Source organism: Micropterus salmoides, unplaced genomic scaffold, assembly GCF_014851395.1.
Source record: "Micropterus salmoides isolate LMB-PRFRI ecotype aquatic unplaced genomic scaffold, ASM1485139v1 Ms_hic_scaffold_9, whole genome shotgun sequence".
Taxonomy (NCBI): domain Eukaryota; kingdom Metazoa; phylum Chordata; class Actinopteri; order Centrarchiformes; family Centrarchidae; genus Micropterus; species Micropterus salmoides.
The window spans coordinates 18,129,248-18,156,882 of NW_024044681.1; the positions used below are offsets into that span (position 1 = coordinate 18,129,248).

At 39.1% G+C, this 27,635-nt stretch overlaps 1 protein-coding gene across 1 annotated transcript in view; it reads left to right on the top strand.

Annotated features, from left to right (window-relative positions):
* Nucleotides 1–27,635, top strand: part of LOC119895282 (rho GTPase-activating protein 26-like) — a 104,458-nt gene that overhangs the window by 34,253 nt on the left and 42,570 nt on the right. The window contains exons 2-13 of the mRNA XM_038708269.1: nt 12,270–12,365; nt 14,397–14,458; nt 14,891–14,962; nt 19,378–19,479; nt 19,595–19,705; nt 20,348–20,452; nt 21,084–21,213; nt 21,694–21,794; nt 23,963–24,057; nt 25,396–25,474; nt 26,655–26,691; nt 27,098–27,163. Coding sequence (XP_038564197.1) covers nt 12,270–12,365; nt 14,397–14,458; nt 14,891–14,962; nt 19,378–19,479; nt 19,595–19,705; nt 20,348–20,452; nt 21,084–21,213; nt 21,694–21,794; nt 23,963–24,057; nt 25,396–25,474; nt 26,655–26,691; nt 27,098–27,163 — 1,056 coding nt within the window. The remainder of the gene's footprint in view (nt 1–12,269; nt 12,366–14,396; nt 14,459–14,890; nt 14,963–19,377; nt 19,480–19,594; nt 19,706–20,347; nt 20,453–21,083; nt 21,214–21,693; nt 21,795–23,962; nt 24,058–25,395; nt 25,475–26,654; nt 26,692–27,097; nt 27,164–27,635) is intronic.

Here is a 27,635-nt window from a genome sequence, read left to right on the forward strand (position 1 = left end):
TTTGAAATTAAATAATCATATAAACTTTTTCCTGTTCTGCCCCTTGCTTCTCTTTATATTATGCCCTAACCCCTGAAGTATATTTTTATTCCTCTTCCTCTCTGATGCCTTAAATCCAGCCAGCAGTTCACATCTCCTTCTTCTACAGCTGTTTCTCAGCTCACTTCCCTCTATCCCTCACTAAAACTATATGACTTTCTTCCTCTTGCTTCTCCCCATTTCCCCCAACTCTTCCTGCCCCCTCTCCACCATCTGACTCTCAGTTCATTCTAGTTGGGACTTTGTGTGTCATTGTTAGGCTTTTTTTGTTCCTAGGCTTTATTTTGCCATTGTTAATCACTTAGTTGGCCTCTGACCACCATTCAGCCATTTTCTGATGAGCAAAGTACTATTACAGGGCAAAGAAAAAAACATCATAAACTAGCACAGTGCACATTTACCTTTATAATTTCTGTGAGAATTGGAGGTTTTTGATATCCTTTTTTTTCTCTTGCTCCTTCTTTAAATTCCTTTCATGGGGTTCCTCCTTGGGATGGGCAGTTTGACACTGTAAATAGGAATGAGGATGCACGTGGGGTGTGTTCACGCTGTGGGTTGTTTTTAGATTGTTCAGCTCTGTGAAAGACCTAGAAAATGAAAAGATTCTTACTGTGCTTGGCTAATTACAGTGAGCGCACACACACACACACACACACACACACACACACACACACACACTTGTCCACTCAGTCGCTGCACTGACACATTCACATGTGATGAAAGCCATCTGCTGAGATAGACAAAGGAAGTGTTTCCAGTGTGTGTGTGTGTGTGTGTGTGTGTGTGTGCTGGGTCTGCTTTGTCAACCCCAGCGCTGTGTCATGTGTTGGCCCATGTTTGCTTTTGTAAATGGTTCCAAATGCGGGATGGTGAGTGCCCCTGTCAGTTCCTGTGTGTGTGTGTGTGTGTGTGTGTGTGTGTGTGTGTGTGTGTGCACCTACTGTCATGACTCTCATATGCAACGGAGTTCCATCACAGCTTAATGTTGTTTATGGTCCACCGAGCTGCTGCTGGCAAACACATGAAGGTTTTCACAACATTATCCTAGTAAATATAAAAACAAATGCTGAAGACCCTAAATCAGGTATTTTGTTTTAATCCACTTTACTAAAACAAATCATATATTACTGGAAGACGAACAGCTGTATACTTTCATTTACTGTTTTAAGATGTAGACAAATATTTTGAACAAGTGTCAAAGTACTAAGTACTAAATTGTGGCTTTATTATTACCTCATTTTCTTCTTCGTTGCCATTTATAGTTAAATGTGTGTGAAAAATGCAATTGACAGTGAATGGCTGGCGTTGGGGGTTGGTGTGGGGCATGATGAGGTATCAGACCTCAGGTCCTTGTGTCAGCTTGTAGTTAAACCACCAGCAGGAATATTTATACAAGTGGCAGCAATTACAGTGTGATTGAGAGGTATGTAGAAATGGTGTGTGCTCACAGACGTGTGTGTTTGTGTATTTTCTAACATTTTCTGTGTTTAAACAGCTATAGTTGACGTAGAGTTTTGGATCTCCCCAGAGCACACATTCGTGGTCACCATGCTGGTAATAGGAAGTGGAGCTATGTGGCCAATAAAAGACTGCACTGTATCTGAAATCACCTTGAACCTCTGCTAGATTTCATTACTGTGCAAACATAATCTTATTTAGAAAGTGCAGAAGAAGTAGAAGATTGAATTCCCAATGAACGTCTGTGACCAAAGTGGTGCAAAGGGTGCGCTTACAGTGTGCAGGTGGTCAGCAGCTTTTCAGCTTTCAGTGTTGGGATAGATTGTGTGTGTGTGTGTGTGTGTGTGTGTGTGTGTGTGTGTGTGTGTGTGTGTGTTCAGCTTCATATATGCATGCATGCCTCTCCTGCATGTGTGCTGGGATGTTTGTGTGACGAGTTAGCCACAGCCTGGAGGTTGTCTTTGAGCATCTTGGCAGCATCTCGCCCTGATGACATATTTACTGTACAGGCAGCCAGCTTAGCCCTTGGAAGGTGATGAGATAAAATATAACTCTGAGCAGTTTTTCCTCTCTTTCCACTCAATAGTCTGCCAATCTCTCACTCTTTTCTTCTGATTTCTGAAGTGACGTTATCGCTGTTGCATCCAACTCAAACACGCAGTGTTGAAACGGTCGCGGATGTGTTTTATCTTGTGCTGTAACAAAAACATTGAAATTAACCTTCTTGTTTGTACGCAGTTGAAGTACTCAAACACACTTGCGTTTTTCAAGTCGACCATAAAATTAACACCATTCACGACGCAGTATTCCAGTGGCTGAAGAGGCTAAACTTCATTCCACTGCGATTAATAATCCACCTTTAACCTCTAAACATTAACCCTCTTTTACACAGCCCTCAGGGAGTGTGTGACAAGGTATTAGATGGTATTGACTTAATGTTACTGAACAGCGGTGAGCTTTTTGTCTACTGTTCTCCAGCTGTTGGTGGGTTGTATTACACGTCGATGATGGACACGAAATGTAGGTCTGTAACAGGATCTAAAGTCATGGCCAGATTTGACGTTAATCACCCATGTTCCACTGTGGGCACAATAAGAGTGATGAGAAAGTATATGTTGTGCGTCAATATGCACCGACCCAGTCTGCATCAAGTAAAGCTGACTGCGCAGAATGGACAGACGAAGAGTAGCCTTTGACCGCCCCCTCCCAACCTGCACTCACCACAGCAACGCCTGAAAGAAGCGGTCTCCACTTCCTCGCCTTTACTTTCTCTCTCTCACACTTTTGCTTCTGGGCTTATTGTTGCCATGAAAGTAGTGTTTCCTCCCCTCTAAATGTCAAACTGACCTTGTGGTGTCTGTCCAACAGGAAAACCCGGCCATGTGGTTCATGCTTAGTGTTTGACGATGTTCACTCACATTGGCCATGCTTTGTTTTTTTGTAAACATTATTCTGAGCTGTCCCTGCTTTATTGTAGAGGGAGGAAATAGACTGAGCAGAGATTCCATTAGATTTCAACGTACAAGGTTTCCATTAGATTGTATTTGTTTTAGCAGAAAGCAAAGATGTAACAGTGATATATTTGATCATACTGACCTTTCTGGTATCAAACACTCTCTTTCTGTATACGTCCCTCCCTCTGCCTTACTGTGTCTTGATCTGTCTCTGATTATTTCACATACATACATGATACACTCACAGAACACTCACTGGCCTTGGGTGAGGTTGTTGGCTGCCAATTGTGACACTTGTCATAGTGGATCTGTCCAATGTAAAACTGTGGAAATGTACAAGATGCAAACATATGTCTTTATTCATATGACTGTTAAATTTAGGTGTCTGATTGATTGGGTCTTTGAGGACTGAATCATGCGGAATGAAATGAAACCACACCTTGTGAGTTGTCATAAAAAGCAAAAAAACAAACATGTGCAATGCACCTGAGAAGAGTGAAGACTGAAGAGAGCTGTCTCTGGGTCAGTTTTTGACTGCCCGCATGCCTGAAGAATCTCTTACAGTAGCAGTTTGATAACCTTAATTGGTTTAGGTCTATGTGACAATATGTCAAGCTTGGGACTGTTAATTAACCTGATATGGTTGAGTTGTTTTCATTTAGCGAATGCTAGCCATCACAATTTGGATCCCAAACTGTATAACATTACAGATGTTACCATTTTGCCTGAGATTAGGAGAACAAGAGTGCTACAGCCAAGGAGGAAAAAAACATCCAGGCTCATGCACATTGCAAAACAAAAAGTGGACCCCTGGACTTTATTACAGGCCAAAAAAAAAACCTAATGAAAGCGTATGTATCTCTCTGTATCGGGACAGCATATAAAGTAATATGAACATTAACACAACATTAAGAGAGATAGTTAACAGTAATGTTAATATGATATCAATACCTGTGCAGAGCCTAAAGGATAAAAGTACCTTAGTACTACTAGTAAGTATATTGTACTAGATGTCAGTACAGAATCTTCCCTAAGGCTGTGAGACCCCTTAATTCCCACCCATCTACTGTATTTTTTGTGTTTGGCAGTGGCATAAAGGGAACTACAACTTAATCTTGTTATACATCCTTGTGTTATAAAATGATAAATTAAACTGCATTGTACCTTGTAATGGATTGTCAACAGTTGTTATTTCACCCAAAGAACATAACTTTTGCATTTTTTCACACTTATAACATCTAAATTATGCTCACCAACAGGGCTGGAACTCTATATACACTCAAAGAAATACAATACTAGTCTGAATCCACATGTGGAAGTAAATTCTGTTCAAACACCATACTTTTCTGTTGGTCCTGGAACAATGGCAACCAAAAGCAATATTTAAACTGTTCAAAGATCGGTTAAAAGATCAAAACAAAATTCCGTCATGTAACACTCAATACTAGATCATTTTATCATGCCTGGACACAGCTACTGCTGTTTCAATCCATTGTTATTTATATATAGCCAGTCAAGGAAGTAACATCCTGTTAAATCATAAGATTTTTACAAAATAAATTATACCAGCACAATGTTTAGTACGATTTTACGATTTCACTGTTAGATTGAGTTTACAAATTCCTTTCCTTGCTCGGCTGCTGGGTCATGTGAAAAATTAGATGAGGAGACTGAAATCTGTCTTTGTCTCTACAGATGAATGTGTACATGTGTGGTGTGGTGTGTGTGTGTGTGTGTGTTTGTCCCACTTGATGAATAGGGTTTCTATTCACATGATAGTGGAACAAAGCTACTGTAGAGTTCACACTACTGCTGGATATCCTGTTGATATCACAGAGGCCCATTCTTTCAACTTTGTATGTGTGTGTTTGTGAGTTAATACATATAGCAGCCGTTGTACAGCGCTGCTGCATGGTTGTGGTTAATTACAGATTCCTTTTGTGTAGCTTACAGTGTGTGTGTGTGTGTGTGTGTGTGTGTGTGTGTTTCCCTGTGCCTTTGTGAGCAGAATGCCTCATTTCAGCAGTATCCCAGCCACTGTCCCTAAAATGTCATAATTAAACTACAGACAGAGCATGTGACTGAGATAACAGGATTCCCCTTACTAAGAAATATCTGTGTCACACTCCGGAAAGGAGTTACCAGATGTAGAAACTAAGAAGTAGAAACCAATTTTTGCCACTTTTAACACTTTGCCTCATGCTCACCACATTCGGCCCTTTTGCCCTGAACTGTCACATGTCATGGTAGTAACAAAGCACCTATAGTATCCCTGCGTTACAGCAGACATCAATGGGCAAGTCATTTTGCCTTAATTTTATTCTCACTTTGAACACAAAAAGGAGCTACTCGATGGCGACTGCGAGTGGTGGGAGAACAGGGAGTATTTTGGGTTTAGTCCTGATGATAAAGGTGAGCCAGCCAACACGTACGAAGCTGTGTGCCATCATCTCTGTTCAGCCCACTGATGTGCCGGTATCCGCTGTGGCAACAAGTGTCATTGGGTCCTCCAGCAAGAATCTATGGAAGAAGGCGCTCATTCCCTATCTATTCAATATTCTTTGGGTCATAAGTATTTAAACCCAGCAAGACTTGTATGCTACATGCTGTACATGCTACAATGACTTATATCACCAGCATGCTTGCCAAGCCTCCCATTTTCACAGAGGCTCCTGATTTTTATTGCCCTCTCCTGGTTTCCTCAATTTTTTTGATTTATTAAAAATGTTCACAACTTTGTTGCCTTTGTGTTTGTTGCCTTCATTACTGTTTCTGGCACTCTACAGCGCGTATAAGCCCTACAACTCTCTCCATTGTTTCCACCTGGAAACCAGCATGCACGTGACGCAGAGGAGAGAGCCCCGCTCCCCACTTCCTGCTTTTTAACCCAAATACCGTCACATATTGTATATGCCCCGGTGAAATGTCAAGAAGGTATAATGGTATGAAAAAATAAATACCGCCCAAGCCTAATTGTCAGATCTCAGCAATGAACTTATTGAGTTGTCTTATTTCTGCTGGTACAAATGATAGCCAAAATAAGACATCAGAATTGTTCTCTAAGATAAGCTGTGACATGAAAACACAATTTACAGTTTGTAATGCCGTGTGTGGCATAACATGTCGATTACTTATTCAATATTAGCCATGTGCATAAGTGCATGTAATTACATTGTTTATGAGAATGGGGGGAATTCTGTTGTAAAAGTGTGGGTGAATTAGGGGAAAAGGACAGAGAGGCAAGTGTCAACAGAATCACTTATTTTTAGCTGTCACTGTCCTTAGCTGTCCTTCCTGCAAGAACACACACACACACACACACACACACACACACACACACACACACACACACACACACACACTTCTAAATAGCAGGCAGTGACAGCATAGCATCATCCATCTCTCTGGCATCTGGGAACCCCCAACAATGTGTCTTTTTTTCCCCCCTTCAAATCTGATTGAATATTCAAAATATTTCAAATATTTTCCACCCAACAGTTGATTTTTATCACTTTAACAGACCTACACTGCAATACCAATGATGGAATGCCACTCCATAGACTAACTGACATTGTAGTCTATGGCATATATACTGTAGCAGCAGGGGCAACATAACATGTATTTCAGTTCTGTTTGGGTTTTTTTTAACATGGACTGTGCACATTAATTGTTTACTGTAAATGTAGCCCTAGAGCTTAAGGGTTAAGACACCAGCTGTGAACTTCTGTGTCCCTAGTTAGAGTCCAGCTAGGAACCAGCTCTTTCACCCTGTCATCTGTCTGCTGCTGTCTGCGATACAGGCTAATAATGCTCCAAAAGGGACTTAAAAATAGACAATGTCATTGTTAGTCTATGGATAGGTCCTTTATTAACAGGTGTTTTTGTTTTACTCTAAACTCTCCTACACTCTTTAGTGAGTTGAAAAACTGACACTTTACCACTTGCTGCACAAACACAAATGGCTGCTGCAATTAGTGGCAGTCAAGTGCACACCTCAGAGATTATTAGTGATGTGATGCTATGACTACCCAGTCCTCATTATCATTGTATCTATCTACTCATTGGTGAAATATCTTTTAACCTGAACTTGTGAGTCACTGATTTGAAAAAGTTACCATAAATGGTATGGCATCGGTGCTTGCAAAATCTGTAAGAAGACATTCCCTGACATGAAAGCTTCTCCGGGCAGTGTAGTTGTGGCATGTAATTCTTGTTTTATATCGTGTTGGCGGGAATCGATAGGCCAACAATGTGTTTTTAATTTAGAAACACAGTTTGAGTGAGCAGAGAGCCCTGCTTTTGGCTGATTTGTGCGTGCATGCATATGTATGTGTGTGTGTTTGCGTGTGTCCAAGTCTACCGCTGTTGCCAGCATCTATCGAGGACGTGGCTATGGGGAGTTATATGACATGCATGATGTATCTACACAAAAAATTTTAATGTTACCTCATTACATTGTGTGCCAAAATGTACAGTCAGACATCCCCCAAGGACAAGTAAGCTAAATACATGTGCATGCTTGCAAGTTTGTTTTTCATCACAGTTTTGAACTCATTGTATTCAAGTAGAATAAAGTCATACTTCATCAGGGTATTTGCTCAGTGCGCCACCACAAATAGACATAAACAGTGAAAGTATCTGTGACAAGTTAATACAACTTGGACCCTTATAAAATTTGAAAACTTATTTCGTAATCAACACTGTCATGAACAATAATGCAATCATAATAGTTTCTGCACGCACTGCACAGATTACGGTTACTGTTGCTGAATTATTGCAATGATCTGAACACAAGGAAGGAAAGACAAATTAAGCTACCACACATTATTATAAACCATAATGAAGTGCATACATTTTAAATTATACTACAAAAAGCAACTTCCATCATTTACATAGTTTGATTTTCAGCCATTTATGTCCGCAGCAAAATGTATGAATTAAAAGGTATATTTTAGATTTTGAAACTTTACAAATGAGAAAAAATTTAAGAATAAATGGTCCATCTTGTGAACACGACAGTTAGTTAGTTTTTTTGTTTTGCCTTTGAGACAAATTTAGCTAGCTTTAAGACACCGCTATTAAACAACCATTTACATTTTTGATCGTTTGTGTACCAGGCTGTTTCAGGGTTAAGTTGAGCCATTTTGAGAAAGACACTCTAAATTCATCATAGTATGCGCGAAATATAGTATGGACTTCTTCTAGATCATGCAGTCGTACTATTTGACTCTTCACCTAAAATAAAATCTACTGTAAGGAGTTCACTCTTAAGTTACTGTTTATTTTCAGAATCCGTGTAAACCTTTGGTGTTTATTTTACTGTTGAATAATCTGCGGTGAGCACTGTCCTTTTTAACGCCCACGTAAAAATATAATTGTCTGACCTAATGTGCCTCTGCCAGTATATAGTATTTAAGTTTAGGGGACAATCTATTAAAAATGTTTTAATGCTCTACTTAAGGTGCTTTTAAATTTACGACCACATGAATTTGAGCTCGTTGCTAAATTAAAGGTTTAGTAAAGTAAAATAAAATACAGTGTGTCTATGACTTAGCTGTTCAACTATGAACTGACAGTATCCATGTCTGCCTGTTTTTAAGGGAGTTCATGCAAACTTAAATAAAAAACATTATAAGGAATAAAGTTTTCAGTTTCATTTTAGCAGCGACAATAAACCATGAACTATCAAACCAAGCAGTGCATCAATATATTTTGTGTTAAGCTTATTGCTATTTAAGGAAAAATCTACACTAAAAGCTATAGATAAAACAGCTGTTGTATTAGTGAAGCACTCTGCATTCATGGGTGCATTCAGGGTCTAAACATCACCACCAAAATATTTTTGGGGAGAGTGAGTGAAAACCAGTGAGCCAAAACACACTTCCAATAAAGGCTAAAGACATCAGATTGCCTTTGAGGTTTTCACTGAAGGTAAAAACTGGGAAAACACTACTTGACATCAAATGTAATGATGAAAGCATTAAAGTTCCATAAATAAGAGTTAGACCAAAGGTATAATAAAAATGTGTTGTAGTAACATGGAAACTGGAGTATAGTTATTACTTAATTAAGTTACATTGTGCTTCGTGTCAGGAAGAAACACAGGATCACCAGTGAAAGATCAACATTAAGTTCTAATAGGATGTACATCACAGTCATCTAGTAAAAATATATATCATGTCCATAATAATGAAGAATAAATATAAAAAGATCAAGAACAGTTATCCCAACAGTAGCTTAATTCAACAGTTATTTAGAATGCGGTTTTAGCACCACATTAGCTCCAGGCAGCTAATATAGGGGCTAGCTTTGTTGGCAGGAAGATCGTAAGAAAACTAAATTTATACCAAATCAACAATCACAAAACAGCTGCAATGAAAGGGTAGCTCCAGATAATGCTCCAACAGTGGCATTTGATGAGTAGATAAAAGATGCCTGCCAGTATTTGTTTGGACACAGATCTGAAAAAATGTTGCTATAACAATGTCAGATAAGCTGCTATGGAACTGTGTCAGTAGTGGTTGATGCTAGCAACGGAACAACTGAAACCAATTGCTGCTGGGAAAACAAAATGTATGAAATGATACAATGAAGTAGAAGTGGAGGACTGTTTTACTGTTGTACAGTAACTTTCAGAATACACATCTAATCATAAACTGATGATTTATAATAGTGAAAGTATATCTGAGGACCTAATTTCTTTTTAATGCCCGTTTTTGTACTCCTTGGCCTGCGATGTGTTTGATGTTTATGAAGGAGAGCATGCAGAGTGTGACACAAACCAGAGGGAAGAAATGAACAACAATGAGAGAAGAGAAGCAAGAGGGAGGAGGGCAGATGTAGGTGTAGATAGAGATATAGTTTTGTGTAGCTCAGTGGACACAGCGCAAGTCATCACTGAAGTCACGCATGCTGAAAGTAATGCACTCATGCAACCAGTGAAATATGTGTGACATGAAACTTTGGTGGCATCACATATGAAAGGTTTGATACTGTTAGTAATGTGATGTAATACTGTTTTATATCTAATATGAAAGAGATACAGAGATCACACCAAATTGGTATATAATTAGTAGGATACTAGTACTATATACTGTTATAAAGTATCAGTCACTACAAACTTTCTACAACAATTTAACAACAATTAAGCCTAAAAGGTGTGTTTATGTGGATTATCACTTTATGCTGCACCTTTTGCTATGAAAACATACAATATAATGATTTGCCTGCCTTCTCTTTCATATTTATTTCCTGTAATAAAATAATCAGTTACAATGAATTGCTAACAAGTACGGTACAATTATTCCCTGAAACGTCTGAGCTTCCACTTGGTTGTTGAGTCACTACTAGTATCCCACAGATGACATTGCCAGGTGCTGACATTTCTGGCTGAGGATGTTAACAGAAACACCATGGTGACTCACACCTAAACACATTTTCATTTGTCTCAACAGTGGAGTACGATGCCACAAGTGAGCAAAAACTGCACCCATTTGCTGTATCATTTCAGAAATACTTCAGTGTTCATGTCCACTACAGGCCATCGTAGGCTATGTCAGACTTGTAGCAGTTTCTTGTTTGCAGGCATCATTGATTACGTATTACCTCTTTGAGATAAGCTTTCAATAAATACAGGACCCCCTTTTAAAAGAGACTGTGTCTCGATGGGACTTTTCCTGTTTAAATAAGGGTTTATATATAACAAATGAACAGGTGATTTGTGCTAATAAATTATGTATATTAATTTAGCTGTAAATCCTGACAAAATCCAGGGTATTACGATGCTGTTAGAAGAACTGACTTTTTTCTCTTTACTGGACACTTGTACTGTAAAACCACAGTTTATCCTTCAAGGTGTGCGTGGCCTCAGTATGGTTATAATTTAGTTATTTTGACGCTACAGAGCCAGTGTGACTCACTGCCGACTGACATCCTACGATGTTTTTCTGACTCAGTCCCAAGAGAGACAGTGAGGGGTGTGTGTGTGTGTGTGTGTGTGTGTGTGTGTGCGCGCGCGTTTGTGTGTGTGTGTGTGTGTGTGTGTGTGTACATTTATGTTTGCCAGCATGTGTGTGTTTCTGGCAGCATATGCAGGAGCTCCTAAGCCTGTCTTTTATTTCTCAGACTGGCAAGCTACAACAGATTTTTCCAACCCCCCCTACTGCACACGCGCACACACGCGCACACACACACACACACACACACACTCACTTACATGAACATGGCCAATTACATGTCTTTCTTCTCTCTCTACACTCACTGTCCCTTCCCTGACTCCCATCTGTCTTTCCATGAGACTCTTGATCCATCCTCTTTTCTTTCCCTCTTTATTTCTCTGCATCTTTGCCTGGATTTAATTTTAAATTCTATCAATTTATTCAGTAATTCTATTAGTATACAAAACGCCACTGAAATATGTTTGATTGTGAACTGCTGGTGTTGACCACATCATACTATTCTTATTTTTTTCTATCTTCTTTGACTATGGATGTGAGGGAATAATTAGCCAAAGCATGAATAAAGATGGTCATCATTAGAAAAAGCTTGTCACTGCTTGATTCATTCTGTCAGGACAAGTTATTTGTTGCAGTGTGTGTTGCTCCTCATTATATGCAGTTTGAGTATAAGAGTTATGAACAGTCTCCTGTATGTGGCTGACCTTGGCCGATGCAGCAACAGGAAATATTGTTGTGAAGGTGGCCCTGCCTTGAGTTTAAGTGGAGGGGAAGCCAAACTGGCTGTGAGTGTCTGTCTCCTAGGAGCTCTTAGCGCCTCATGTATTATTTGAAAGCCATACATTTGTCCGAGGCCTTTCACTGCCTCACTGGGCTAATATGAGTTAAGTTTAATGGAACTTTTTGCACTTTTTCAGTGCACGCACACACACACACACACACACACACACACACACACACACACACACACACACACACACACACACACACACACACACACACACACACAAATGTAGGAGCTGTCAACCTTCATCACTAATGCCACTTGGGATCCACTCACAATATCCGCCTGTATGCATTTAGCCTCGTTCCTCTCACTCTCACTTTAAGTAACCGCGTGCAAAAAAAAAAAGGTAATCAGGACAAAGAGTGATATTCTCTTTTAGGTCAGGTAACCAAAGTTAAAAATAAGAATGGGACGCTTGATATGAGTCTTTACAGTTGTTGGTTGAATCATTTTGACCTCCCACAGAATAAGGCGCTCTAAACATGAAAAATAGCTTTTGCTAAAAAAGCATGCCGTCTCTAAAGTGTCATTCAGTAAACCTAACGGCCTCTTTTTGTTTTCCCTCACTTTCTGCAGGTCTGTCAACAGCCAAGAGGAAGTTTGCTGACTCGCTCAACGAATTTAAATTCCAGTGTATTGGAGACGCCGAGACAGATGATGAGATATGCATAGGTGAGCTTGCTGATATGAAATCCAATATAGCCTGTAAATAGACGGTCGACAATGCTCTCTCATTATAGTCGCTATAGTCATATCAGTACTGTCTCTGAGGCCAGCTTGGTTTTCAGTGCTGTTATACAGGAAGCCATAACAATCAGTCTCAAATTATGCATCTGCCCTGAATCTGCCCATTCATTTTTTAGCACAAAGTTTATTCTTCGATGAATGCCATCAAGAGGAAATTATTTGCAAATTGTGAAAAGTCATATCAGTACAGTAACTGCCAGGCCATTCTGTGACTTTGGTGCATGATGAAAGATTTAAATACCTCACATTTAAATCCTTTACAGCATCTAATGAACAGTTTAGTGGTAGTGCAACAAGAGTACATTGGCAGAAAAACTAAATACTTGACCGATCATTTGTCTTGTGATTTTAATTAAGTCCTTTTGGTGTTGTGTCATATTGTCATCTTTCTTTTATATAAGTATTATTTCATTTCCATGTTTTCACTGGATTTGGGGAAAACACATAGAAGCTAGTGAAGCTAGTCAAATTGTGCAAAAGCCTAGTCCTTATTTTTCACCTTTGTTCGTCTGTTCTCATTGTAACATTCAATGTTATAAAACAGTGATTGTGAAACAATCAATTGGTAGTTTTTGTCCAGTGGCATCAGGAGCATCTGTTGTGCAGATAACTCAAGATCAACAGCCAATGTTATAAATGTAATGCTGAGTTAAACCTAATAAACATATTGCTGTACACAAGAATATTGTGTAAAAGATTGCTGTGAAACATACAGCAGTCACCACACCCTCTCATGCCGCCTGGCTCTGTCTGTGCAGGCCGCAGCTTCTCACTGGCCTGACCCACCCACTGCTGTTGTTTAACTAACCCAAGCTATCTTTCCTGAACAGCTTGCTGCTCAAGTGGGCTGCACCACGGCACTGTTGTTTTTAAGATATTCATAGTCTCGTCAAAACTCATTTCTTCTCTCCGATACAATGATGATTTAATATCAATTTATGATTTTAATTTTATTTATTGAGCACTTTTCAAGCAGTGAGCAGAAAGTGCTTTCCAAGGTCAGACAATTACATAAGGGGTAATTGCAAGAGGTAAATAATGAAGCATACATACATTAGTACATACATATGTTACGTATTTAAATAATGTATTTATGTAATTAAATAAAATTTGAAATGTAAATAACTTTCCTTAATTAAACAGAAGTTATCTTATACATGAATGTAAAAATAGCCTCTGATGATTTTATCTCTTGTACTTCTACTTCATACCTCCTTGTTGTTCTCTCAGTATCACATTTTTTAAATTCTACGTGATTGATTAAGAATGTGTGTCTGAGGTTACTGAAAGGTTTGACTTCATTTTATGAGCTTTATTAAAGGATTGGACTATTTTTCAATGCATTCCTTGCATAGTCCTGAGATTCTGTTCCTTTATAGTTGAATCTAACTTCCAAGAACCAAATCCTGTAAAGTCTCATGTTGGAAAGCAGAGTGAGTGTAAGTGTGTGCCTGTGTGTTATGTGATAATTAAGGAACAAACTTGAGCTCCACTGTCTATGTGCGTGTGTGTGTGTGTGTGTGTGTGTGTGTGTGTGTGTGTGAGAAGTTGGACAGGGACAGAGGCAACTGAAGTGGAAACTCTGACCCAAAACAATGTAGCCATGGCTTGCCTGCCAAGCAGGGAAACAAGCACTGAGCTGTGCTCACTGTGAAAGCACTATAGAAACAAACCATATAAATTGCGGTTTCATTTCCAGTTAATTACTCTGCTGTGTCATGAGTTTCGAAAAAATTGTTAGACATCCAAGAGCAGAAACAAAGCCTCATCCCCGCCACCTCGTACCAACTTTCTTCTTCAGACGCTCTCTCTGTTTCTCTCTGTATTTGCCTGTACTTGTGTCTCTCATCATCACTATTGAAAATACCAGCTTTCTCTCTACCCCTCTGCCTCTCTGTCCAATTATCTCTTGTCTTTTATGTCTGTCTCTCTCTCTACCAACATGAATGTCCTTAGCCAAGTCTCTTCAGGAGTTTGCTGCAGTCCTACAGAACCTGGAGGATGAGAGAACACGTATGGTGAGTAGCCTTCCTTACAATTAAGGAGTACTATAGGTGGTTGATGGGAGGGAGTGGAAGCTGTGTTATTGCATTACTCAGCAAATGCTTTGACGCCTCTAGTCAAATGGATTTAGAGGACAGGTTATTAATTTTTAGAATCTTGTAACGTAAAACATTTTGTCCTTTTTCATTCCTACACAATGTTGTCATGTCTGGCATCATATAGTGTAATATTCACAAATAGGCTTTAGGTTTGGCTTGTGTTCCCCTATGACCCAGGGAACTATGCTGAACCCCTAAATTCAGAGGTCTATGATGGTTTCAGTTTGCTAATAAGTGTTATCATTATAATTTAAAAGAAAATTATGTGAGTAACATTGTAATTTTAAAGATTTATGTAATACAGTAATATGTACTTGCTTTTTGTGGTGTGTGCGTGCGCGCCCCCAGATTGAGAATGCCAGCGATGTGCTGATTATGCCACTGGAGCGGTTCAGGAAAGAACAGATCAGTGCAGCCAAGGTAAGCAGGCGACAGTGACCAGCCGCAGGACTGGTGATGCACATGTACTGTTCATCAGTATTGATCTGCTGGCAGTGAATCATAAATCAGTAAATCAATGAAATCCTTTCAGTGCTTCTGCACTGTTAGAATGTCACTGGCAGACACAACACCACTCAAAACATATAGTTGATAGTTAAATAGTCTACAGTGGATCCTCAAATGTGATTCATCCAATCAGATTTTGGATCTCGGCACACTGGATGTGGTAATTGATGTGCGACCTCTGACATTTTAACTGCAGGTGAAAAGCTTGCAGCCTCAGCCACATCTGTACCTTCACATCACCCTTTTGACATTATGCTGCAGTTTCTTATTTGCTAATACTGGAGAGTGTCTTTATTTTATTTATACATCTAGGTTAAATGACCCATATAGTTTGCAGTCACCGGATTCTTGTCTATGTAATTTTCCTTGAAATGATTTGATCAAAGCAGCGCTAGAAAAATGGCTCTTATTAAAACTAGTGGCACATATTAAAGTTCCAGTGAGATCTTCCTAAAGGCAGGATAATTACAGTATTTCCTTGAAAGTTAATAGGGATGTTCCATATACTGTAATATAAAGTATATCACTTGTCATTTTGGCATACTGTCTTCTTTTATATTCAGTGATCATAATTTTATACACACTGAATTAAATTAAAGGTTTTTTTTGTATCATGGCATGGTTAGTTTTCATTCTACCTATATTGCAGACTTGTTGGTGTTAAAGAAACCTTAAATGCTCTATTGTGAAGTTCACCAGTTGCCACACATTGGCCTTTCACTAAGAGAATTTGGGAAAGTCCTTTTAAGACAGGCTTGAAATGCATATCTATAGTATATAGATAATATTTACTGCATGTCTCAAGGTCTCCCTCCTCTTCTCAAGGTCTGAACTATCACTACATGGCCTGGATAGGAGATTAGAGGAATACATAATCCTGCCATAAATCACTGATTCCTACTGGGGGGTCTCCTAGGCCAGCATGGCTCCCTCATGGCATGGCCGGTGTTGTTTTAGTGTTTCAGTGTGTTTAAATCTTTTTGTACCTGTCCCTGACTGAATGTACAGGGGGGTATGGAAACACTGAACATAAAAAAAAGTGAGCACATTGGTAAACAGGACGATGTTAACTTTGCACTGTAGACGTTTAACATTCTACAATACTCGGATAAGTACTATACTTTACATTTTATGGTAATCCCTTACCCCATGAAATAAATATGCATGTTGGAGTGTTCAAATCTTCTTACAGCAGGTCATGGTGCACTTATGCTGTCATTGGCCATAGGACATTGATGAGTAGCCACAGGGGTTCCCCTGATACATGCACTTTTATTATTAGTGTGTGCTCTGCTAATCCACCCCTTTACAGCAGGTCATTGTTTGATTGTGCCATGGTGGCCAGATTAAGAAGTGAATGCATAATCTGTGCAGTTAGGTCACCATGAGCGATGTACTAATCCCAGTTTAGCCCTAAAAGACCCGACAGCATCTTCCCTTGACACAGTTTTACCTTGTCCTAAAGCCTCCAGAGCCAGCAGTCCTCTAACACAAGAGGAGTTTTAGGACAAGTACAGTGAGTATGTTGTGTATTATATAAAAGTTTATTTAAAGAAGACTGAGGTTTTCGCAGTGTAATTCATGCAAATCATTTGTATAAAAACAAATACTACTGCTGCAATGATTTTGGAGAGGCGTTAATGGTGTCATGAACTGGGTCCAACTGTGAAGAATTGCCTAAATAAACACACACATGAGCTAAATTAATTATTTATATTATTAAAAATCATATGTCATTTTTTTTGCTTTCAATTATGCAGAGTTAGAGAATAATGAGATTCTGATGTGGCCATTTTGATGATTACTGTGTGCATCGACATTCACCAGTCATTCTGTGAATTTAAATAACAACTTTTTTAAGTTGACACATTTACACTTGATCAGAGCGCCACTGTTAACCATGCTGTAGTGTTTCAGGCTAAGCCCAATGCAAGGCACAGCAGGCACTGCCTCTGTTAAGAATACGTTTAATGATACACTGCTAGTGAACTTTGGTACTGTGGTGAACTAAAAAAAAAAATGCACCATTGAAGTGAATGTTTACACAAAAGTTTCTTGCCATGTGCTGTTTGCAGAAACAGGCATGGAGTGATATGCATAGGTTGGCTTAATGTTTCAGTGTGACATCCTAGTAATTGTTGATATGACAGAGGAGTGTAGCTGTGAGAGTCTTATGGCACCACATGATCCATATCAAAACATTTCATGTACTTTAATCTTCTTGGAAATTGAAGAGGAAAATCATCACTTAGCAATCATACTGGGAGGAGACTGCCACCTCCTGGCTGAGGATGGAAGTAAATTAAACCAATGTGATTGTTAAACATGAAACACCTCATTTATACTGGCTGTGTACTTCGTCAGACAGTCAAGCTCGCTTCAGTTGGTTATTTAAATGTATTTTTAATCAAAGTTATGTTGTGAAAATTGTATTAAGGGACAAACAGGAGAGGGTTGCAGCAGGGATGTTTTCCACAGTGAATATGAAAAAGTCATAGAGGGAGTCTAAACAGGCCTTGTTGTTTAGAGGAATGTTCATCTCTGATGCGTTATGCAGCTGCTGTCCATTCCTCCCTCTGGCCCTGAGGACTGTTCTTGCTGTTTAAACTGGCTTGACAATGAAGCACCTGTGTCATGTGACTGCAACAAAGGTTGACATCATCTGCTTGTCAGAGTTCAGACTGACGAGGCATTATTTTTTAAGAGGATTTGGAAAAACAAATTTACATGAATACAAATAACCAGACAGGAGAACCATTAAACGGCACAGCTCACTGATTTACAACATTCACCCAAATTGACCTTTTCCACAGCCGACATTTTGACTTATAGTCATGGTAGGACAAGCAAGGTGTTACTGATAACATTAACGGTGGCTCTGTTTTAATTCAAGTGTACCAGTAAGTCAAGACAGTGTGACAGTGAGCCAGCAAGAACAATAATGGCTAAATGGAATTCAGCCATCATTATTTTTTTTACAATTGTTTAATACATTTACCTGACGCTTTTATCCAAAGTGACTTATAATTGGTAGCTATGTCAGAGGTTGAGATTGAACTCGGGTCTCTCACACCAAAGGCAGGCATCTTAACCATTGCGCCATCACCACCCCGTAATATAACCACAGATAATACAATACAGCACCATCTCTGATGTTTGGCAAATTAGGATAGTCTTACAGAATACACTATATCGCCATATTCTGACATCAGTAAAATTAAGATGAAAATAAATAATAGGCAACAGAAGTTTGGCTCACTGGTTTCACGTGTGCACTGGTTTAACTGGTATTAAACCAATTACACCACAGTTTCTCGTCTTCTCACAGCTTGTTTTGTTCTACCAACAGACCAAAACTCCAAAATGTACAATTTACAGTGGCATAAAACAGAGACGCAGCAGCCTCACATTTGACAATGTGGAACCAGTGAAGGCTTGGCTTTTTTTCCCTTTGATAAATCACTTAAATAATTAACTCAAATGTTGATTGTTGATTATTTGACATGGTAACACACAAATATTCTGAATCTGCTAGTCTGCACAGTGTTTTGTAGGTTAATTCTGAAGCTCCAGCTCGGTCATGTCATGACTTTGAGATAAAGAAATGCAATAATGTTAACAAGCCAGGGCAGATGTACAGTAATAATACCCCAGGGCCTCTCTGTCATAGGGAGGCCCACCCTGATCTGCCCTTCCGCTGTTTTTGTGCTCCCTTCTCTGCTCTTCTCCTCACTGTCTCTCTTTACCATATCTATCTCCCCTGTCTGCTGGCTTGAATTAGATTCAAGCTGAATGAAAAACGTGACCATTAGAACATGGTCAGAAAAAAAACGGGTGTGTTTTTTTTCTTTTTCCCTTTTTGGGTCTGTTGATCTTGTTGGACACTTTAAAGTTTTTCTCAGTATTTTCCAGTCCAGCAACCTTAAGAAACACACACCCTGCTCAATCTGTCCCTGGTTTACCATCTATCCATCTGACTGTCTCTTATGTCAGTGATCTCAGCTGTGATGAAACAGTCTGTTGTTTAATAAGCAGCTGTGCTCCCCGGAGGAACAATTTCATACTGGACTCCCTGAAAAGTGGAAAATATCATGTGAAAGCTAACAGAAATTCACATTAAATGAAGTTTGCCTTGCTCTCTGTTCTCCAACCAGCAGCTCAGTCAGTTTTAGGCTGTGGTTGATTGCAGATGGTAGATCAAATTACTTGTAGAGACCATGTTAATATGACGAGAATTAAGGCGCACAGGAGTTGAGTTAGCTGAGATAAAGCTTGATTGTTCTGTCTATCACCCAAAATAAAAGTTAATAATTTTTTATCTGTTACAGGAAGCCAAGAAAAAATATGACAAAGAGACAGAGAAGTATTGTGCAGTGTTGGAGAAGCACCTTAGCCTTTCAGCGAAGAAGAAAGAGTCACATCTACATGAGGTAAGATGTTGTGTCAAAGTTGACATCTCTTTTCTTTCTCCCACCTGATTGGTAATGTTTGTCTTTTTTTATCCAATGAATATCAGTCTGTTCTTAACTTGCTTCTCCGTTATAGGCAGACAACCAGGTAGATAATGTACGGCAGCATTTCTACGAGGTTTCGCTGGAGTACGTCTTCAAGGTGCAGGAGGTCCAAGAGCGGAAGATGTTTGACTTTGTGGAGCCTGTAAGATTGCACTTGTTTTTTTGTTATTTTTTCTTTTACGGAGTATGCCTGTTTAAACTCTTCTTTCCCCCAAAGTTGCTGTATTACACTTACTCACTTTGATATATCCACACCCAGCAGCTGCTCACTACAGTCACAGTCTTCTGTTGTTGCCTGCTGGTTTTGGTACCTCAGTGGTAGTTTCTGAGAAAATAAATAAATTTGTTGCACACACACCACACAAACCTGACTTTAAACTTATTGGGAAAGTACAAAATATGTATATTTTACTGCCTCAGTTTTGTCTTTTTTGGTACATACATAGTTGTAAATTCTCTTAACTTCTTCTTCTATGAATCTGCTAAATAAAATGTCCACTTATTCGCCTCTTCCTCCCGTTCCTGTTCCTCCTCCTCCTCCACTCAATTTTCCCCTGCCTTCTGTACTTTGTCCTCCTTCTGAACATTTACTCTTAAATGCTTTCCTCCTCTACATTCTTATATTTCCACTCTTTCCACATATCCTTTTCCTCCTTGTCTTCTCACACTACTGCATGTATCTTCCTCATCTACATTTCCTTGTCCTTTTCTCTCTTTCTACATGTTGTTATCTTTATCTCTTACTTTATCTACTTCACTTTCTTGCTGCTTTTGTTTCCCTCAGTTGTTGGCGTTTCTCCAAGGCTTGTTCACCTACTATCACCACGGCTATGAGCTGGCAAAGGACTTCAACCACTTCAAGACTGATCTAACCATTAGCATACAGAATGTAAGCTCAACCACACACAAAGCAAAAGGTCACCCCGTAACCTTGAGTCATGCAATTAAATAAACATTTGTGAAAGTAAAAATAAATTTACTTAATAAAACCAAAAAAGAATAGATTTAAAATAGAAACCATACAGTAGTTGCAGAATTACTGATGTGTTGTGTTTGTCCATCAGTGCTTCTTATAATTATCTTGTCATCCGTCTCCTCCAGATTTGGTTTGATTTTGACCGACAGAAAGAGTTTAAAGGGCTTCACTTTCTTAGTTGTAATCTTCAACTGAAAAGGATACTTCACCCAAAATGCTACGTTGAAGCATTCATGGTGAAAGTTCAAAGGGCATCCAAATCCAAGGTCATTCAGGTCAGCTTCATTAGCACAGCCATGTGAAAAGGCTGCAGGCAGAAAGGAATTCAAAAGTCAAACAGTAACTTGCAGAGTCATCTTAAATTGCAGATCCCTGCGCAATCCCTTGTTTTGTTTTTTTTGTAAAAGAGCTTTTTTAGAAAGTATTTCTTACTCTTCTGAAACATTGCTTATGCTGTTGTTGCAAGTTCAAGATTACTTAGGATCGGATTAGACCAGTCAAAGAAAGGCCTAAGGCGTTGTCTCCTCTGTGCTTGTGTTGACAGACGCGGAACCGTTTTGAGAGCACGCGGTCGGAGGTGGAGAGTCTGATGAGGAAGATGAAAGAGAATCCACATGAACACAAAAGTGTCAGCCAGCATACCATGGAGGGATACCTGTTTGTACAAGAGAAGCGTACGTATCAACCCACGTCTGTGTGCGCGTGCGTATGTGTACATGTTAAGTCTTACAATGAGGACACAGTACAACAACAATTTACAATGTTGCAGTGCCATGGAACTTGAATAAGCGTGCGTGCGTGCGTGCGTGCGTGCGTGCGTGCGGGCGTGCGTGCGTGCGTGCGTCCACACACACACCAGAGTAGCAGAACAAACCATAATTAACCTACAATTGACAAAGTCAAGTCTGATCTGTTGGAGACGTGACAGCAGCACTGACTTCGTGCAGTTACCATGGTAACATCTAGCACTAAAGCAGGAATGATTAAGACTCATCCTTTTTTTTGCTGTAACCCTGTCCCCCCCCTCCTGCCTCTGTCTCTGTTTTTCTCTGACCATTTGACATCCCTATTTTCTCTTTTTCCTTCTCTTCTCCTGTGTTTTTTGTTTTTAACATTCTCTCTCCTCCTTTTACATTTATTTCTCTCTCCCTCAGGCTCATTTGTGTCCACCTGGGTGAAGTACTACTGTACGTACCATCGTGAGCCCAAGAAAGTCACCATGGTCCTGTTTGACCCTAAATCAGGAGGGAAAATGGTGAGTAGCTTGCTCCTTTTAAATATACAGATATGGTTAAAATGTGACTCAACATCAAGGCTATCCATCTGTCCTGCTAACAATATCTATATGTTAGTAAGAAACAGAACATGAGACTTGCATATAGTATTACAGCAGTAGAGACATCCACAGTCAAGTGCACACAAATGTTCCACTCACTTAGACTCATATACAGACACAAACCCACACCTAGTCATCATGTTGTCTGATTTTCAGTTGATTCTCACCCAGGTCATCCCACTGGGCTGCACTCCATCACTCATTAACACACACTGCTCACTGCTGAGCATGACAAGCTCTCACTGTGTGTTTGGGTCTATTATTTTTATTATTCCCAATACACAACATGATGTCAAGATGTATTTTAAAGGAAGCTTTGTGAGCAGAAAACTGATCAACTATTTTAAATCATCAATAGAAAATGTGTTTTGTGTCAGTCTTGCGTCAGACAAAGTGCATTTTTGGTTTCGCATGGTACCATTTTACACCCCCATACAGTCATAGAGAAAGAGAGAGAGAGAGATAACCGTTTCTCCCACAACAGTAGCCTTCGTAGATAACAGTGCAGTATTGCCAAAGATGTTGTGAGTAAGCAGCATGACTGCAACTATTTTGTGAAAGTGCTATCTTTTATAACTATCTCCACCTACATACTGAATAACCCAAAGCTGATGCAAGTTCCGGCCTGTTTTCTGAAGGTTGTCGTAGAACATTTTGAGTTGTTTAACGGAAGTAGAAAAACTGAACATAATGGAAAGCTTTCAGCTCCAACACAGTAAGAAAGTAAAAACATATAGACAATCATAGATTAAAGAAGATGACCTGGGCCCATTAGTGTTTTAAAGTTAGAGAATCAAACCTGCCTGAAATGCTTTCCATGTATGAATGTTAATGAAGCAGGAGTGTAAATATGGTGCTTTCTCACACAGAATATGTACACAAATAAAATAATTTTAAAATAATTTAAAAGAACACATTTATAATTCTCACTGAATATAGCCAAATATGTCCTGAAGATTCATGTATTTTCTCACCAAAGTATACTGACGGCCAGAAATTTAAGATAATTGCCTCAAAATTCATTTGAACCACTTTTAATGACTTACAGTATGTCACACTACTCAAATTGTTCATGTGGATGTAGTGCTGGGCAATTAAACAATACTAATAATTATAAGGATAAAATTTTCCTCAATAACAATCTAACAAATGTTCAATAAATGTTAGTTGAATCACGACTGAATTTTTTATTATTAAGATATTTATTTTGTTGAGGAAAACAAAACATTTAACTTGTTTTCTTCATCCATCCATCGTCAACCGCTTATCCTGCGTACAGGGTCGCGGGGGCTGGAGCCAATCCCAGCTGACATCGGGCGAAAGGCGGGGTACACCCTGGACAGGTCGCCAATCCATCGCAGGGCCACACATAGACAAACAACCAAATCGAATGATATGATTTTTTTTTTGTGATAACCTTTTTGGCCATATCGCCCAGCCCTATGTGGATGTAACCTTCACCGCATTAGTGAGGAGACCAAATACATAATTAGCAATAATCATATATGGCTGTTACAACCCTAAGATTGTCCTATAAAGAAAACATTTAGGCTGACGTTGTTGCTGGTTTACCTGAAGTGAAAGAGCCTAGTGTCTCACGGATAGTGTATGATGGCTTTCCTTCTATGTACTATAACACCAAAGTACTTAGTTTCAAGCTCATTTCTTGTTAGCCAACTCCTGCTGAGATTTGTGTCATTGCCCATCTCACACTGCAAGTCTTTAGCCAAAATGATCTTGGCGTGCTTCCAATTGGAAGTTAAGCAAGTTGAAAATTCTGTCTGTAGATTCAGTTGCTCTCCAACATGAGAGGAAGGAGAGTCCTTCTTATTTAAAAGGTACTTAACTCTAAAAACTGGCCTAGTGTTTCGCTTTATCTGTCAGAGTTCTTAGTCAGAAAGCATCCGTCATCTCAAATGTCATCCATGACATCAGTTGGTTGGTTCAGGATTCTTCTATTCTTGTTGTGTGATAATAACCAGAAGTTTGTGTTTTGCATTTGGATGCCTTGCACGCTGTTATGCACATATCAGAATGATACTAATAAACTATGATGTTTTTTTTCTCTTTTACTTTATCTTTGTCAGGGAGATGAAGATAGCTTCATCCTCAAGTCGTGCACCAGGAGGAAGACTGACTCGATAGAAAAGAGGTTTTGTTTTGATGTGGAGGCCATGGAGAGGTCAGTGAGTGTGTCATTTGACTGCTTTTGTATTCTTCCATTGACCGTTCCTTTTCACATTGTTTTACTTAATCTCACTTTATCCTTTATTCAGAGCCCAAAGTGTGTCTTTATTAACCACAGTCAGTGTAATGCAACAGCCATGATTTCCTGTGTCTATTTTAGGCATTTATTTACAGCTTTACCATCAGTTATCACATCTTATATAAATGTAATCTATTGTGTCATTAATTCTGCAGCAGGACAAATCAGGGAGTTTGATGAATTCTCTATTCACAACTTTTTTCATACATACAGTACATTAGATAATGTTTTTTTATGTGATTTTGTCAGAAAGGTAGAGAGTTGTTATACTTTTATCTCCATCACAACAGTGATGGAGACAAAAGTATAACAACAAAAGACACAGACAATCCAGGAAATTCTTTAAAAAATATACGTTGTGTAATTATAGCCAGCAGACACTTGGGGGTGCTCATTTGTTTTACACCTGAAAAACAGATATCATGGCTGGTTGTGCTCACAGGCTTAGCCCCCTGCAGTGCTTCACTTCCTACACTCCTCTTCTTCCTCCTCCTCAACTTCAGCCTTCCCCCATCAAATCATCTCTCCTCACCCTCTTGTTTCCTGTTCCCCCATTGTGCCTTTTATTTATATTCTTGGTGTGTGTGGTGTGCATCTGTTGGTGTGTGTTTGTTTGTCTCTAAAGTATTATCTGTATTATTTTAGTGTTGCTGTGGCACAATGTGGGACAACAGTCAAATTTGATAGCATTGTACCCATTATCACTATGATGAAATGGAAGTAGTGGAAGTAGTGGCTGTTTGGATGGAGTGGCTCCTCCACTGCAGTCTTTTGCAATTAGCTTTGTAGAAGCGTGTTGTTGTGCTAGGTGCTTCAGTAGAATTACTAGTCTTTCTTGTAGACAAAGGTCTTGCACATAGACCACAACTCAACATTATATTTTTGTCAGTGATCTTGAGGATGGAAAAATAATGTCCATATACACAGCGAACTCATTTGGTCGGCCTTTGTGTGCAGTGTAATGCTAATTGATTGATTCACAATATTCATTACGGCGGCGTAAAGTGGGGAGGTGTTAGGGAATAGTGTTTGTCTGCTATCAACACAAAAAAAACAAGTCCATTTCAATTTCAGTATTCAGTAGTGTTATTTAATTTGAAAAAGTAATTACAACGGTAGTTACATTTCTAGTTACTGCCAAAAGTAGTGGAGTTAGAGTATGATGTTACTTTGTAAGCAGGGCAGCCAACCAAGGGACACGGTTGCCACTTTTCCTGATAAGCAAAGATACTTTGTGTGTTTGTGTGTGTGAAGGTCGGGAGTGATCACCATGCAGGCTCTGTCAGAAGAAGACCGCAGGTTGTGGATGGAGGCCATGGATGGAAGAGAACCGGTAGGTTACCACGGTTACCACACTTTTACTGTTTTATTTTTATTTAAGGAACTCTATGAAATGAATTGTTCTTTACTGTTATATTTTAAGCTTTGGCAATATTGCTGTTTGGCATTCATGCAAATAAAGCTGAATTGAATTCAATTAGTGAGAGAGAGACAGAGAATGGCAAGCCAAAAAGGTTTGGGAACTGCTGGCATTTAGCCATTATCCCATACATAAGGTTGGTGTTTATGTACCTAATAGGAAAGTTGACTGACAACCAGTCTCCCCAACACATGGTTTATGCCTTCTTAACACAAAGCTTTTTCGCCCTAAAGCTAATACTGCGTGTTAGTGCTCCTTTCCATTCGTCTTATTTTGTCACGTTCATGTCCCAACATCTCCCTCGTGCTTATGTCTACGTTAACATGTGTGAAGGTAATCGGCATCAATAAAGCCATCGCAAGTTTCAACAAGCAGTTGCAGAGCTCAGACAATCTGTAAAAAAAACAAGAAATCTTAGTGCTCATGTTTCACTTAAGCTTACCCGACCTTTGTTGTTGTCGTAAACACTTCCCTCTTCTGTGGCTGCTCACCACTGACTGCAGCAGCAACAACATGTCCAGTTCGTTCTGAACAAGCCCGGGCAACAGCCACAGATGGATTTATATTTACTGTTTTTTCCATATTATAGTTGGTTTATTTTATTTTGATGTGTAAAACACATGCATTCTAACTCTTACTGACTTTTACATTGAGCGCAGGCATAAAGGTGTACACAGAGCCCTAAATTAAACAAAGTATTCTCACCATTACCATGGAAAATTATGGTATGCAGATTGCAAAAGCCAACAATAAATGTGGCACTTATATGTTCCTCGTTATCCTAATAAATCCTAGACAAAGTATTCAGGTTTGTCATAATTGAAATGAGCAGCATTTGCTTACAAGCATTCAAGGCCTAACTCAACTCAATTCAAGGCACACATAGAACAACAGCTCAACAGCATATAATCGGTGTGTATGGTGTTTTTCTTTAATAAAATGTTGATTACAGATGTAATGTAAAAATTTCACCTGCCCTCACTTGGCTTAGTTTTAAATTATTTTATATTTGAAGTAGTGTGTGTGTGTGTGTGTGTGTGTGTGTGTGTGTGTGTGTTTTTCTTTTCTTTTTTTTACTTTTTTTTATTTGCAGGTATACAATCTGAACAAAGACAACCAGACTGAAGGAAGTAAGTAGCATTAATTGGTATCAGTTAACAGTTTATTCAAGAGTACAGTATTATTTAGTATGATCTTACTTTCTGTATTACAAAGAGTGCGCTCTAGACCTGCTCTATATGAAAAGTGCAATGAGATATCTGTTGTTATGAATTAGAAAAATAACTAAAATTGGATTGAATTAATGGATTGAATTAATGGAAGCGATAGGGTTTGATTAAATAGCCTATTCAAAAGACTTGTTTTGGCCAAAAAATATCTGAACTTTTTAATTCATTATCTCTAGAACAGAAGGTTTGCACATTGCTAGAAATAGATACTGAGAAATCAAAGCAAACGTAAATCAAAAATATATTTTTTCGATCTCATTTTATTCTGACGGCTCACTCCCATTCTGTTGGTCTTCTGCTCCATCAGTGGCCCAGCTGGATGTGATTGGGTTCAACGTGATGAAAAAATTCATCTATGCACTGGAGACTCGAGGTAGACTGTTAAGTCAGATTCTTGTTTTATTCTTTTTGTTCTGTGAATTTCTTGCTTCTTTAGGATACACCGTACATTTCAGTTAGATTCAGTTCGGATCTGTACTTTTGATGTCCCACCAGAGTGCTGCACAGTACAGACTACTGCACCATGGGAAGCAACTGACTTGTAATGGACAATATGATTTCAGCTACCATCACTTGATTTACAATACTTTGCTTGTTTATATTTTCATCGCTATTTCACTGCACACTTACACACGTTTAAACCGCTACATATACACTTAAACAGCAAAGTAGCATTTACATTTAGCTTTTATCAAGGGAGAGAGAGAGAGAGAGAGAGAGAGAGAGAGAGAGAGAGAGAGAGAGAGAGAGAGAGAGAGAGAGAGAGAGAGAGAGAGAGAGAGAGAGAGAGAGAGAGAGAGAGAGAGAGAGAGAGAGAGAGAGAGAGAGAGAGAGAGAGAGAGAGA